General features: G+C 34.6%; 1 protein-coding gene across 12 annotated transcripts in view; it reads right to left on the reverse strand.

Annotated features, from left to right (window-relative positions):
• LOC120425920 (RNA binding protein fox-1 homolog 1) overlaps nt 1-14,771 on the reverse strand; it is a 344,723-nt gene that overhangs the window by 92,304 nt on the left and 237,648 nt on the right. For 8 of the 12 annotated variants that reach the window (XM_039590565.2, XM_039590548.2, XM_039590543.2 and 5 more), the window contains exon 4: nt 5,090-5,506. In XM_039590565.2, coding sequence (XP_039446499.1) covers nt 5,090-5,506 — 417 coding nt within the window. The remainder of the gene's footprint in view (nt 1-5,089; nt 5,507-14,771) is intronic. The other 4 variants (XM_039590596.2, XM_039590588.2, XM_039590573.2 and 1 more) reach the window with 2 other exon arrangements.

Below are 14,771 nucleotides of genomic sequence, written 5' to 3' on the forward strand. Positions count from 1 at the left end.
GTTTGGTGGGAGAATATTGATTAGCTTCATATGCACGCCAGGGAAAATGGCAACATTTGGGAAGGGCGGAGGGTTTATTAGCATAGCATTTACATTGTTGAATTCAATAAGGATGGCATTTATGGAATTGTTTCAATTACACCGTGCTTGGGAACTGCGCTGCAAAATGATCTTTTGGCATTGTTGAATCAAGTGTAGGGTGTTTCTGTTCATTTTACTACGATTTTGCAAATAGACATTTCATTGTATTTTTTTTAGTTTTAGTGAAACTCCGTTTTCTTATGTCCAAATAAGCCATTTTGCTTCATTGGTTTCTCCATACAAACTTGGGAGTTGTTCGTAACTGGAGAAGGGACTGTGTGATCAATTTGGTATCTTCAGCAAAGTTGTAGGTTATAATTAGGAGTTTTCATAAAAGAATAGGTACATACAATAAAATCCTGATTTATTTTAAATTTTCGAAATTTTTAAATGTGTTTTAAGATGCTGAAAAGGGATTTTTTTGTGCTAGAGTTTAGGTTATCAATTTTTGAAAAAAAAAGTGATTTAAGGAAAAAAAAATTGTCTAACAAAATGTCGAAAACAATTTTTAAGATGAGCAGTTCTCTCAGATTTCGGTCATTCGATTTTTTTTGTATTTTTTAATCCGACTGAAACTTTTTTGGTGCCTTCGGTATGCCCAAAGAAGCCATTTTGCATCATTAGTTTGTCCATATAATTTTCCATACAAATTTGGCAGCTGTACAAAAATGATGTATGAAAATTCAAAAATCTGTATCTTTTAAAGGAATTTTTTGATCAATTTGGTGTCTTCGGCAAAGTTGTAGGTATGGATACGGACTACACTGGAAAAAAATGATACACGGTAAAAAAAATTTGGTGATTTTTTATTTGATTTTTTATCACTAAAACTTGATTTGCAAAAAAACACTATTTTTATTTTTATTTTTTGTTTTAGAGAACATAAAATACCAACTTTTCAGAAATTTCCAGGTTGTGCAAAAAATCTTTGAGCGAGTTATGAATTTTTGAATCAATACTAATTTTTTCAAAAATTCGAAATATTGGTCGCAAAAAATTTTCAACTTCATTTTTCGATGTAAAATCAAATTTGCAATCAAAAAGTACTTGAGTGAAATTTTGATAAAGTGCACCGTTTTCAAGTAAAATCCATATTTAGGTGACTTTTTTGAAAATAGTCGCAGTTTTTCATTTTTTTAAAATTAGTGCACATGTTTGCTCACATTTGAAAAAAATATTTTTGAAAAGCTGAGAAAATTCTCTATATTTTGAGATTTTGAACTTTGTTGATACGACCCTTAGTTGCTGAGATATTGCAATGCAAAGGTTTAAAAATAGGAAAATTGATGTTTACTAAGTCTCACCCAAACTAAGCAACTAAAACATGAAACATTCGTGAAATGTTCCGATCTTTTCGAAAAAAATATTTTCAGAATTTTTAAACCAAGACTAACATTTTAAAAGGGCGTAATATTGAATGTTTGGCCCTTTTGAAATGTTAGTCTTGACTTGAAAATTTTGAAAATATTGTTTTCGAAAAGATCGGAAAATTTCACAAATATTTCATATTTTAACATTGAAAATCGGACCATTAGTTGCTGAGATATCGACATTAGAAAATGATGGATTTTTTGGGTGAGACTAGAAAAATGGCAATTTTCCTGTTTTTAAACCTTTGCATTGCTAAGGGTCGTATCAACAAAGTTCAAAAAGCAAAATATAGAGAATTTTCTCAGCTTTCAAAAATATTTTTTTCAAAATCGGGCAAACATGTGCACTAATTTACAAAAATTAAAAACTGCGACTATTTTCAAAAAAGTCACCTAAAAATGGATTTAACTTCAAAACGGTGCGCTTTATCAAAATTTCACTGAAGTTCTTTTTGATTGCAAATTTGATTTTACATCGATAAATGAAGTTTAGAAATTTTTGCGACCAATATTTCGATTTTTTTTAAAATCAGTATTGATTCAAAAATTCATAACTCGGTGAAACATTTTTTGCACAACCTGGAAATTTCTGAAAAGTTGGCATTTGATGTCCTCTAAAACATATAAAAAAAATTAAAAATAGTGTTTTTTTGCAAATCAAGTTTTAGTGATAAAAAGTTTAATAAAAAATTACCAAAAAAATTTTACCGTGTATCATTTTTTTCCAGTGTAGTCCGTATCCATACCTACAACTTTGCCGAAGACACCAAATCGATCAACAAATTCCTTCAATAGATACAGATTTTTTAATTTTCATACATCATTTTTGTATGGACAGCTGCCAAGTTTGTATGGAAAATTATATGGACAAACTAATGATGCAAAATAGCTTCTTTGGGCATACCGAAGGCACCAAAAAAGTTTCAGCCGGATTAAAAAATACAAAAATTAAATGAAGAAAAAATACCGATTTCGTAGAGAATTGCTCAGATGAAAAATCAAGTTTGCAATCGAACGTTTTTACACATTTTTTTATAAGGCTGGTACAAATTTTATTAAAAGTTTTTGACACCTCCCCCCTTTCCCCCCTTCAGAGTTGGCCCGAAAAATCAGGGGGCATAAAAATATTTTTTCAAAAAACTTCAAAATTTCAATGGAAATTTAAGTGCAATCAGATGAAATTAATTTATAATGCATTCCCCTGCATTTAATAGTAGTTTATGCAACATGTTGCAAAAAGATGATTTTTTCAGCACATTTATTATACGACGAGTGATGAAATATCAAGTTTTGCAACGAGTTTCATACAACATTTTTTGCAGTTCAGAAAAACACCCTTTGAACAAAATTATGGGACAAATATCCATGCATTGAATGAATGAATCGCTAAAATAAAAAAAAAGTTGAAAAGTATTACTTTTTCAAAGAAGTGCTGAAAAGTTCAACTTTTCAGCATCCATTTTAGTGCTGAAAAGTAGAACTTTTCAGCATTTGTTTTGAAAAGGGTTACTATTAGATTCTGTTATTTTTGGTACAGAGAAGTAGGCTGTTTCGTCATTCAAGAATGACAGGAAAAGTAAGTAGTTTAACGACGGAATTGCAAAAAATCATTTTTAGCATGTTTGGGTTGATTTAAACATCTTTTTAATTTTTCAAAATTTTCGATGTTTAGTATCGCAAATTTTTTTTGCTTATTTTTTTTTTGTCAAATCTTACTTTTTTTTGAAAACCAATGATTGCACTGCCCACCATTGAAAAAACGGCTAATATCCACATTTGGCAAAAACGAGATATTAGCACCAGGTGGTAGAGGATGTTCCAACGCATCTTCTGGAATCTGAATTTTACTGAAAAAGTGTTTAGACTTGGCTGCCGATGCGAAAAACCAAACGGCTAATATGCCAATCTTATGGGAAATTGCCTTGACGGAGATTTTGTGACAAACACTAAAACGCGTTTTTCTCGGAATACTTGATTTGGCATAATAGCCGAATTTTCAATTATGGGCAGTGCTGCAGAACAACTTAACTAGTGTAAAATGCATTTTTTGCATTCAAATGTTGAGACTATGGCTTGTTATTTTGATTTTTATATTTATTTTATTTGTTTGCACCAGTTTGTATGGGAAAAATCGAAAAAAAAATGGAAAACTCAACTTTCTTACGGTTTGGTCTGCACGGCACGCTATTTTCATCCAAATATTCTCAAAAGTGAGATTCTAATTGAAATTTTAATGCTCTACAACTTTGTAGAACATACCAAAGCTGTAAAACTTGAACCTGAAAAGTTATTAGCGATTTAAAAAAGTCATTTTTGTATGAAAAACATTTTTTTCACCAACTTTAGGCTCGCGTATCAATGGGTCAATCCAGCCATGCCAGATATACAGATAAATCTGTATTATACAGATTTTTTGATCCCGAAAATTACAAAAATCTGTATATACAGATTTTAAAAAAATGCTTTAATTCGAAAATTTCAACAATTTAGTAATTGAATTATGCTTTAAAATGATTAAAAAGCTTAAATCTGTTAGGAAAAGTCTAAAAAAATCTTCTATAGCTTCGAATTTGACATGATACAGATAAAATACAGATTTATTTTTAAGAAAATACAGATTTCCCATAAAATAATCTGGCAACGTTGGGTCAATCTCAACCAATTTCGCTCAAAATTTACACAGATGCTTAAAATAACCCAATAAACCGTTTTCCGCTTGTGGAGCAGGGGGTCATTTTTTATGGGCACCCTAACCCTGATATCATTAACTTACTACAAAACAAAAAAAAAACATTCAAATTTCAGAGGCTGTTGCAATTTTTTGAAGTTTAAGTTAAATTTAAGCTTAAGTTTAGTTTCCTCATCACAATGGTAAAAAAAACCAAACTTTTGTGGTTTTCATAAAATTTATTAAAACAAAAAAAAACATTTTTGCAATTCCGTCGTGAAACTCCTAACTTTTCTAGTCATTCTCGAGCGACGAAATGGTCTACTTTACTCTACCAAAATTAACAGAATGGAAAATTAATACCTTTCAATACCAGTGCTGAAAAGTTCGATATTTTTATATTCAAAACTAAAAAATGTATTTTTTGCGATGAAAAAAATCCCTCTCTCATTGTATTTAAAAATAGAAAGAAAAATATTTTCTGGATTGGGGAGAATTGCTCACTACTATAAAGTTTCATTTAATTATCAGCAATTCTCCAGGAATTGCGAACAGCACGATTCAAAAACAGCACGATTTCGATCAGGCTCAACATTGGACTGGGGTTTCCTATCCTATTTTCAAACATTGGCTTTTTGGTCCCGAGACCTTCAAAATAGCATTTTAAATTTTAATACAACAAATTTTAATAAATATCACTTTAAGTTTGCGTCCAAGAGAGCTAAAATCGGTTGAAATGGCGCGGAGTTATGATTTTTTGAAATCGAACAACTTTTCTCATTCGAATCGTTCTGTTTTCGTGGGGAATTGCTGTTATATGAAATGTTTTTTTTTGTATCTATAAAGATCATTGACAAGATTGGTTAATTTTCATAAACTAAAGAATAAAAACTATCTTTACAAGAATTGCATCAATTTAGATCTGTAACTCCTCCCAAAAAGAAATCCATTTAAAAAAAGGTCTACTCACCCCAAACATGGACCGCAGGTCCGGGTCCCGAAACCGGAACGGAATATTGGACACGTGTAGTCGTTTTGGTTGCGCTTTGGATTCGGCCATGGCGGTCGCGGCCGCAACGGCGGCGGCCACACTCTGGGCCTGCTGCTGCTGCTGCTGTTGTTGCTGCTGGGCGGCAACCTGGCTGGCCAACTGGGCCGCAGCGACCGTACTGAGCGCCGTTCCGGAGGCCGTCGTCGTGGTGGTCGCCGTCGTCAACAGGCCCGGACTACTGCTACTGCTGCTGCTGGCGGCGGCCATCGAGGAACTGACCGCAGCCGGGTCTGGGGAGGTCGTACTGCTGGTGATGCTGCTGCTGGTGGCGTTGACGCTGTTGTTGGCACTTGAGACTTGCGTTTCTGGTTCCGTTTGCTGCAATAATTCGGTCTTCTTATCGTGGAATATTGCGGCAAGTTGGTTGCGTGTGTTTTATTTTTTGTGTAAATGTTTTTATTTTGAGTGTTTTTTTTTGATGATAGCAACGGCACAAACGGAACAACGCAAACGGCACAACGAAATCATAGTGAGTGTCGTAATTTTTCAGTTTTTTTGTTTTGTGGTAGCGTGAAACGAAAAGAACAGAACGAAACGGGTGATGTAGGATTAAAAAACACGAAGAACCAATTTCTGAGCGACGCTGTAATTACATGATGGTTACACAACACGGATATGGTCGCGCTAATCGCTGCTAGTTAATCTAGAAAGCTTTTACTAAAGAGAACCGGAACACCATTTAGAAGAGGGGGCTAAACATAACACGATTAATCTACTGCGATTAAACGACTAGCGAGCGATGTTTGAGGTGTAAAAAAAGGTGAGCAGTAGCAGCAGCATTTAAGGATAAGCTATCGCGGTCGAGCGTGACACGTGGATCGTGAGCTCGCGCACACACACACGTGAGAGCGACTGAATGGAAAAGTTTGATTTTTTTGTTGGGTAGGTACAGGGAAATTGGTCACGTATCCCTGCGGGAGGGATAAGTTTTGCCGCGCCGTGCGTAGAAGGTGGTAAACCGTACTCTCGTTTCTGTGAAAGGCGTGACTTTGTGCCAGCGGAACTCCATTTCCGATTTGGCTTGATGCTTAATCTTGGCAATTAGCTGGTTGGGATTAGAAGATTCTAATTTATAGCATGAAAACTTTTGCAAGGAACTCGGTGGAAACTTGAACGTGGGATGAAGTTCGAGAACTAGTCTGGCTGGAATTAAATTCCCATCAAATTTCAGTTACAGCTACGCTAGAATCATTTGATTGAGAATATTATTTTCTTGTCTGTTATTTTAAGCATTTTTTGATTGCTTTTTTTCATAAGTCATAAAGAAATTTCAAATGACATTGAAAAAATCTCATAAAATGAATAAAATAACAAATCTTAAAAGTCACATTTTGACATGATTTGAATTATGCACTTTTGAAATTTAAAAACACATTGATCTGAAAATGATCGCCAAATAGGCTCACACATTTATTTGATTCTTTTTGCCTTCCTCACCTTATTAAATAAATATTTGATTTATACAAAAAATAAAAATCCCAAGAACATGTTTTTTTTTAAATAGAACAAAAAAGGAAATGAATATAAGATTTTTTAAAAATATTTAAATCGTGCTACAACATTTTTGAAATAATTTTTAAAAGTAAAATTTAAAAATTAAGTTTCAGCCCATTCCAAATGTTAGGCATGAGTTTGAAATTCTTAAAATATTTTTATTCGAAAGTTTGAATTTTTTTACAAAGAATTAATTTTTAGCATTGAAAATCGGACAAATAGTTGCCGGTATATCAAAAATTTAAAACAATTATTTTTTAATAATTTTTTTAAAAAAAAAGAACAAGAAATAAAAAACATGAGTTTCTCCCAATTTAAAATGTAAGGTAGGGGAAATATACCCTTTCTAATCAAACACCTATCTTCGTCATATGGAGAGTTTGATGCTCGATTAAAGCTCCAAAAATACTATTTAGGCTATAAACTTACCAGAAACAGCACCGCCTCGAGTAAGCACGCAAATGTATGCCACTTACTGGCCAAAAAGATCAATTTAATGCACTTTTGATCATAAATTCTATTTTGCGAGACCATTTCTCATCATTTTGGTGGCACAAACATCCACACGCAAGATCAGAGGTTAAATGCTTAACGAAAGTCGGCATCAATATCTTTTCATTTGCGCTAACGATTTCAAAGCGCTTAAGATACACTGTAAAAAAAATCATGGTAAAATTTCATCTAAAAAGGAGTACATCTTTTATGTCAGAAAAAAGCTCTAATTTTACCTCTAATAATGTGTAAATTTACATCTGGCAGACGCTAGGAAAAAATATCTGTAATCCCAAAAAAATATCAAACCGGCGATAGTTATATCTAGCTTACTAAGTCCGCGCCCCAACCCGCACGGCCATCTCGCCGCTGTGAAAACTGGATGATCAAAGCCAATGTAGCTCTATGTGTTCCGTACATTGTATACTGTATTTACTGCATATAGGGTACATATACGATATACGAGATACGTAGAGGTACATTGGCTTTGATCGTCCAGTTTTCACAGCGGCGAGATGGCCGTGCGGGTTGGGGCGCGGGCTTAGTAAGCTAGATATAACTATCGCCGGTTTGATATTTTTTTGGGATTACAGATATTTTTTCCTAGCGTCTGCCAGATGTAAATTTACACATTATAAGAGGTAAAATTAAAGCTTTTTTCTGACATAAAAGAACGACTCCTTTTTAGATGAAATTTTACCATGATTTTTTTTACTGTGTATAAAATTGCTTCCAACTACCGGCAACATGTTCTTTTACACGTTAGTTAGTCGCTCACTTGAAAAATAATCCAGAAACATGTAAATAATTAGCAAGCGCCATCAAAAAAACAAACGCGCTAAGTCTTTTGACGTTTCAATTTTGACCACCCATTCCAATCGAAGGCTGAAGAAAACCGAGCGAGAAGCGAAGGCAATTGAAGAACAAAGGGTGGCCACCAACACCACCAGCAGCGCTTGTGATGTTGCTATGAAACTTTCTCTATAAATGCTACTTTTCGTGAGTGTTCGCTTAAAATTTCATCAATTTTGGCAGCACTAAGCAGACCCAAAAGAGCGTTGGAAGAAAAAAAGAACTAAGCTGAAAATAGAAAAATGGGCGTGGCCCAACGCACTCGACTGATTAGAATGCATTTTTGGAATATTTTTTTAAATGCTTGTAAAAGGAATAGCATAACTTTTAATAAAAGTAAAAATAAACAGAAATGTTCACAAAAAGTTGCTCTACTCGTTGGTGTACTTGGTTTAATTGAATTTCAAGGAACACTCCAGATTTTCCAGCATCATTTAAACACGACCGATTATTAGGCTTAATTTTCAAAGTTCAAAATTTAAAATTGTATTGAATTTCGCTGCTATTTAGAAAAAAATATTTTCAAAAACAGATATTCTATGGACACTAAATATTTCCTAATAGCAGAAATACACTTTTTTTTTTTTTCATGAATTAAAAAAAACTAATCTTAGTAAAAAAATATTATGCATACATCTCTGTAGCAAACAAAACAAAACTCAATGGTCTTAGGAGATTTTAGTATTTCTGGAGTTTTTTTTTTTTTTGAAAAGGTCCAATAAACAAAATTTCCGGTTTTTGCTTTTTGGGTGTTTTTGAAACCACCCAAAAGGGGTAGTCAGGGGTAGAGGTGGGCAAAAAATGAGCGAGCCGCTCAAAGAGCCGGTTCACTAAAAAGAGCGAACGAACCATGGCTCACAAAAAAAGAACCGTTCATAGATGGAATGATTTTAGAAATAACTTTAATTGCATTTCCAACAAATTGTAGCATGAAATTTGTTTTTGAGGTTTGATAATGTAATTTCAAATTTTTAATGCTTATAAATTATGTCAAATTTGTCAGAATTATGTACACGGTGAACTTTTTCATGTACTTATATTACTTCAAAAGTGAATGATTTTCTAATCAAAATAAAAAACTTTTCATTGCACAACTGATCGGAAGACACATTAACAATTACCGGAGTACAAATTTGAGCATTTCAAAATGCTTCACTAGGCAAATTTTGCCGAAAAACTACAAAATAACCATATCCTAACGTCTTTTGCTCGATTTAACTTTAGCATTTATAGACTTTTCAATGTAGAAAAGAGTTCGCTGAACATTTTCTCAAGTAAAAGAAATTTTGTAAAATTAATAGCAATTTTCTCCAAAATTCTAAATTAAGGTTTGGGTGCTTTTCCATCCATCCATTCGAACGTTTAGACCTATGGCTCTCAAGCGGATCTTCTCGTTTTTAGCTTTTTGTATAAAAGTCTAACAAAAACATAAACAAAAACACACCATTCTTTAAAAAAATCTTTCCAGCAATAATTTTTCAAAAGAACGGCTCATTTTAAAGAGCGAGCGAAAATGAGCGTTTTGCCCACCTCTAGTCAGGGGTATCACAAAACACCCAAAAAGCAAAACTGAAAATTTGGTTTATTGGACCTTTTCAAAAAAAAAAAAACTCCAGATTTAAAAAAAGTTTATATCTAGAGTTTTTTTTTTTACTGTCTTTCATATGTTTATAGGACCTATTAAAAAAAAAATCTGGATATAAGCGTTTTCAAATAAGGGTCATTCCTTCCCAAGTGACCACGCGTCCAACATCGACCTTCACCAAATCTGCTCATATTTGGCATGGGGGTTGTTTTTGCCCCAAAAACAAAGAATCCCAAGTTTGGTGACATTTGGTCCACCCCCGCGCCCGTGGCACCCCCCTCTTTTTCTGTGATTTTTGAAAAACCTCATTTTTGAAATGCATTTTTCTAAGAGAAAAGTTTACAAAAAGTCAACTTTTGGGTATGCAAATTTGAAGATTTTTTGACGTAGAATCGAATGGCGTACTCAAAATTTACGTACAGTGTTGCCAGATATGAAAATTTTGCGATTTAAGTTTTAAAATGCATTTTTAACCCTTTGTACGAGCACTTACGGGAAAACTGACAATTGCAATCGATTGCTGAGAGTTTTTTACATTAAATTCAATCAAAACCTCAGGGTAAATTGGATATTTCTTGAGATATCACATTTTTAAGTTGGAAAGCCCTGTATTGCATAGCAAATGTTTTACTTAACCATCAATTTTCAACAGTACATTGCGTTAGAGCATAGTAGGCCTTGAAATTTGAAGATTTTTTAAAATTTCGTAGCGGAAGTAAGTGAATGTGAAATTAAATGAAATTGAATTCATGTCTGTATGTATGTATGTATTGTATGTATGTATTTGAACCCCCGTCTTGGCAAGACTTGGCGTGGTTCACGGATAAATGAAAATGACAAAAGATTTAATTTTGAGCGCATCAACCGGAATTGCCAAGTATTATGGCCTCAGAAGCTATCCTGTAAATATGAGGTCATTTGGTTAAGGTTTTAAACCTGAATTAGTGAGACAAATTTTGACCTGAAGAATTTTTGGAGAATTTTTGGCAAAATTTAAAAACATGCCCAAAAAATTAACCTGTATCTTTCAGGGATCCATTCCTAGCGCTTTGCGATGTTCTATACAAAGTTATTCCCCGGAAAATCTTTAAGAAACTTTGATAGCGTTTTGGGAAACTTTGTCGAAGAAGATGTAAGAAGTGAAAATTCCTCATACTAAATAGATTGAAGTTACAAAAAAAAGGACCCGCTAAACCTTAACCAATTGAGGTCATATTTACAGGTTAGCTACATACATGAATTCAATTTCATTTAATTTCACATTCACTTACTTCCGCTACGAAATTTTAAAAAATCTTCAAATTTCAAGGCCTACTATGCTCTAACGCAATGTACTGTTGAAAATTGATGGTTAAGTAAAACATTTGCTATGCAATACAGGGCTTTCCAACTTAAAAATGTGATATCTCAAGAAATATCCAATTTACCCTGAGGTTTTGATTGAATTTAATGTAAAAAACTCTCAGCAATCGATTGCAATTGTCAGTTTTCCCGTAAGTGCTCGTACAAAGGGTTAAAAATGCATTTTAACCCTCTACTGCCCAAATTTTTTTTTCGAAAATATTTATTCTTCTCGTGTTCAGGAGGTCATTTTGAGCAACTTTTGTTCTACGAAAAACTTTACTTCTCTTGTTTTATGTTTTTCTTGTTTTATTTTTAGTATTTTAATTTGCATTTATCTTGTTTAGTTTATGTTTGTTTTTGGTAGTATTTGGCCTATTCTACCACCTAATATAATTACATTTTGCCTATCTAATTTTTTCACGTTTTTACAGTCACTTTTTCAATTTTTTGCATGTTTTTCACATTTTCTGCTATAGAATGGCACCATCATCATTTAAATTGCAAAAAAATGCGTAGAGGCATAGTCTGGGACACTACAAAAATTACTGCATACTTCTTTTTACTGAAAATATAGGAAATGTTAGTAAAAAACACAGCCAAAGTTGACCCCTAAAAAAATGACATTTTTAAAAACATTGGCAAAGTCACATAAAACAAGTTAAACTTCCAACCCTGAAATTTTCTAAAATTTTAAGAGTTCTTCTTTCCAATGCTTTTTAAAGATCAAAAATCGGTTGGAAAATTGATTTTTGGCGATTTTTTAGATCGAAGCCCGTCTAAAGGCGGGGTTAGGTTGTAGAGGGTTAAAACTTAAATCGCAAAATTTTCATATCTGGCAACACTGTACGTAAATTTTGAGTACGCCATTCGATTCTACGTCAAAAAATCTTCAAATTTGCATACCCAAAAGTTGACTTTTTGTAAACTTTTCTCTTAGAAAAATGCATTTCAAAAATGAGGTTTTTCAAAAATCACAGAAAAAGAGGGGGGTGCCACGGGCGCGTGGGTGGACCAAATGTCACCAAACTTGGGATTCTTTGTTTTTGGGGAAAAAACAACCCCCATGCCAAATATGAGCAGATTTGGTGAAGGTCGATGTTGGACGCGTGGTCACTTGGGAAGGAATGACCCATAAGTCATAATATTCCAATCACTAGAATGTTTTTGAAGTTGTAGAAAAAAATACAGACATCGGTTGATTCAAACAAAAACAGAAGTTGAATGAATAAATCGCATTTGCCAAAATCCAGTTCATATATAACCAATTCTTGTTCAAATCATCAAGTTCTAAGCCCGGTTGCACTTTCCAGTTTCCACCAAATAAATTATTCCAGTAACCAATCAGCTCATTCCCGGCAATAAATTATGAAAACCAGTAGTTATTTGCATGCATACATGATTGCATCCGTCAAAGCTGAACACGCCGGGAAACTCAGCCCAGCACCACTAACTGGCAAACAATTTCGATTAAAATTTCAATAATTGACCACGACGACCTGGTGTGTGTACGTCCGAGTCCATAACAGCATCATCATCAGCCAGTGCATTGTTCCACGAGCTTTTGGGCTTGGGAATTAAATTCTCATTACTTTCCGCACCATCATCAGTTTCATCCTGCTGATCAATATTGCATAGACGTTGCACGTACATAGGTTGGGTGAATGGTTTTCAAGGTTTGTAGAGAAAATGGGTAAGAGGCAGTATGAAACTATTATAATATTCCTTTTAATTACAACCCCCATCTCCGGAGTTAATCGCATTAGCATGTTCCTTCGAAGAAGGAGGCAAACACACACCAGCTGGTCCGATCTATTCCTGGAGATTGATCTCCGCAGGACAGCAGACTGGCAGTGCCGGTGGTGGGTAAAGGCTTAAGGTCCCACATCATCAGTCTGCTGGAAAGAATCTTCCTCGATACAGAGGAGAGCGAGTTCGCTCTGTGTAATCGCATTACTTCCGCTCAGTTGGCCAGAAATTGAACCACACGGCTCGTTCCGGGTATAGCTTGCGAGCGGTGGGGTGTTAGTTTTTTGGTTCAAACTACCCCCACCGGACGGTTTCCATGGTGATACTCTGCTGGCAGCTTACGGTGTGAGCCTTTATGCAAAATTCCGGGAACCTTCCAAAGGGAGCGGGCAGCAATCGTGCTGAATAATTCATCATATTTATAACGACGACGAAGCACACACACACACATACACAGTTCCATATGTGTGCGGTGTTTGGAAAATGGCCACTTCCTTTGCTGACGAGCCGAGTCGGGCGGTCGGTCATCATCGCTTCACAGGTTCTAAATCACTATCAACATTAGTGCTGCTGCTGTGATGTGTGATGTATTCCCCCGTTGGAAGCCACAGAGTCCCACCAGTCATGCTGGTGGCGATGTTCAAAATAAAGACCTTTCTTTGGCCAGCTGGACCCCGACCGTACTCGGTCGTCCCCTGGTTTCTGGGACTATTTCCGGTGATGAGGCAAAAACTGTCGGGCCGGCCCGGGGTACGGTTACACGGTTCTTCACTTTATCGGGTCAATAAATTTCAATTTATTTCGATCAAAGTTATGAGTTTCGACGGAGCGAGACTTGCTGGTTTGAAGCGGCCGATGAATGGGTTTTTTTTTGGGAGAACGGATTGTCGTGAAAATTGGTGAATTATTGTTGCGAAGGAATTTTCTAATCGATTTGATGTCTTGGGCGAATTTAAACGTAAAACAAAATGCCGAAATGATTTTTTATCAATAAGGCTGGTAACGTCATGATTCGAAATCCGGACACTTAGTAGCATATCATTTTTGTTAAAGCTGGCAAAAAATCATGTAATAAATTGGAAATGTAGAAATATCATGAGGATGTAGTATAAACAGTCAGTTTCAAGAAAATGCATGCAAAATATGTCTTTTCTAACAATTTTTCATCAGAATCCTAAAATTAAAATGACTTGTTGTGCTTCGAATTCCAGACATTGATAAAAGCTGAATCGAAATCCGGACACTTTTGCTTCGAATTCCGGACACTCGATTTTACTTATGAATCGCTCAAATTTTGAATTAATGTTAGTGAATGGCATTCTTTAGGTCTCAAATAAGCTTTTAACATCAAAACAATCGATAGATTATATAAAAATTTACAAGAATTTAAGGAAATCGAAACCATAAATTTCTGCTTTGCCTTCCCGGTGCTTCGAATGCCTTTGAAATATTTCAAGTGAAATGTTTCGCTTTTTTGGTAAACTTATAATTTTATTGTATTTAACTGTTTTAGCATTAACTACAGCGTTCAAACAAACTTTAAATTAAAGTTGATGTTGAAATTCGTCAAATAATAAAATAAGATGAAGTGTCCGGGTTTCGAAGCGTCCGGGAATTCGAGTCATGACGTTACAAATTCTATTTAAAGTTTCCACTATTTTTAAAATCTTTTGATTTTTTGAAATTTTATACGGAGGCCTTGGCAAAATTTCACTTCGAATAATCGAAACTTTGGATAATCGAATCACCAAAAACTTTTTTTTTCGCTGCCTTAATTTCGATTGTTGAGCTTTAGTATGACCCCCAAAACAGCCCATGATCGCATAAATGTCCCATATGCATTTTCATCGTTTTTGATTTATTGATGCAGTTGGGTTCAAAATCATGTGCCTTTCCAGAAAAGCCTACAACATCCAGTACTTAGTTCTAAAAATCAGGAGGAAATCCAGATTTTTTTGCGAAAACTTAACACGTAGCATGTGTGGGACAAACTTCAATTGCGTTTTTCTCAGCTTGCTGTTTTTGCATATGGGACATTTATGCGAACACGTTATTCATAATTTTTAAATCCAAGATGGCGGCCAAAAT

The sequence above is a fragment of the Culex pipiens genome, chromosome 3 (assembly GCF_016801865.2).
Source record: "Culex pipiens pallens isolate TS chromosome 3, TS_CPP_V2, whole genome shotgun sequence".
NCBI lineage: Eukaryota > Metazoa > Arthropoda > Insecta > Diptera > Culicidae > Culex > Culex pipiens.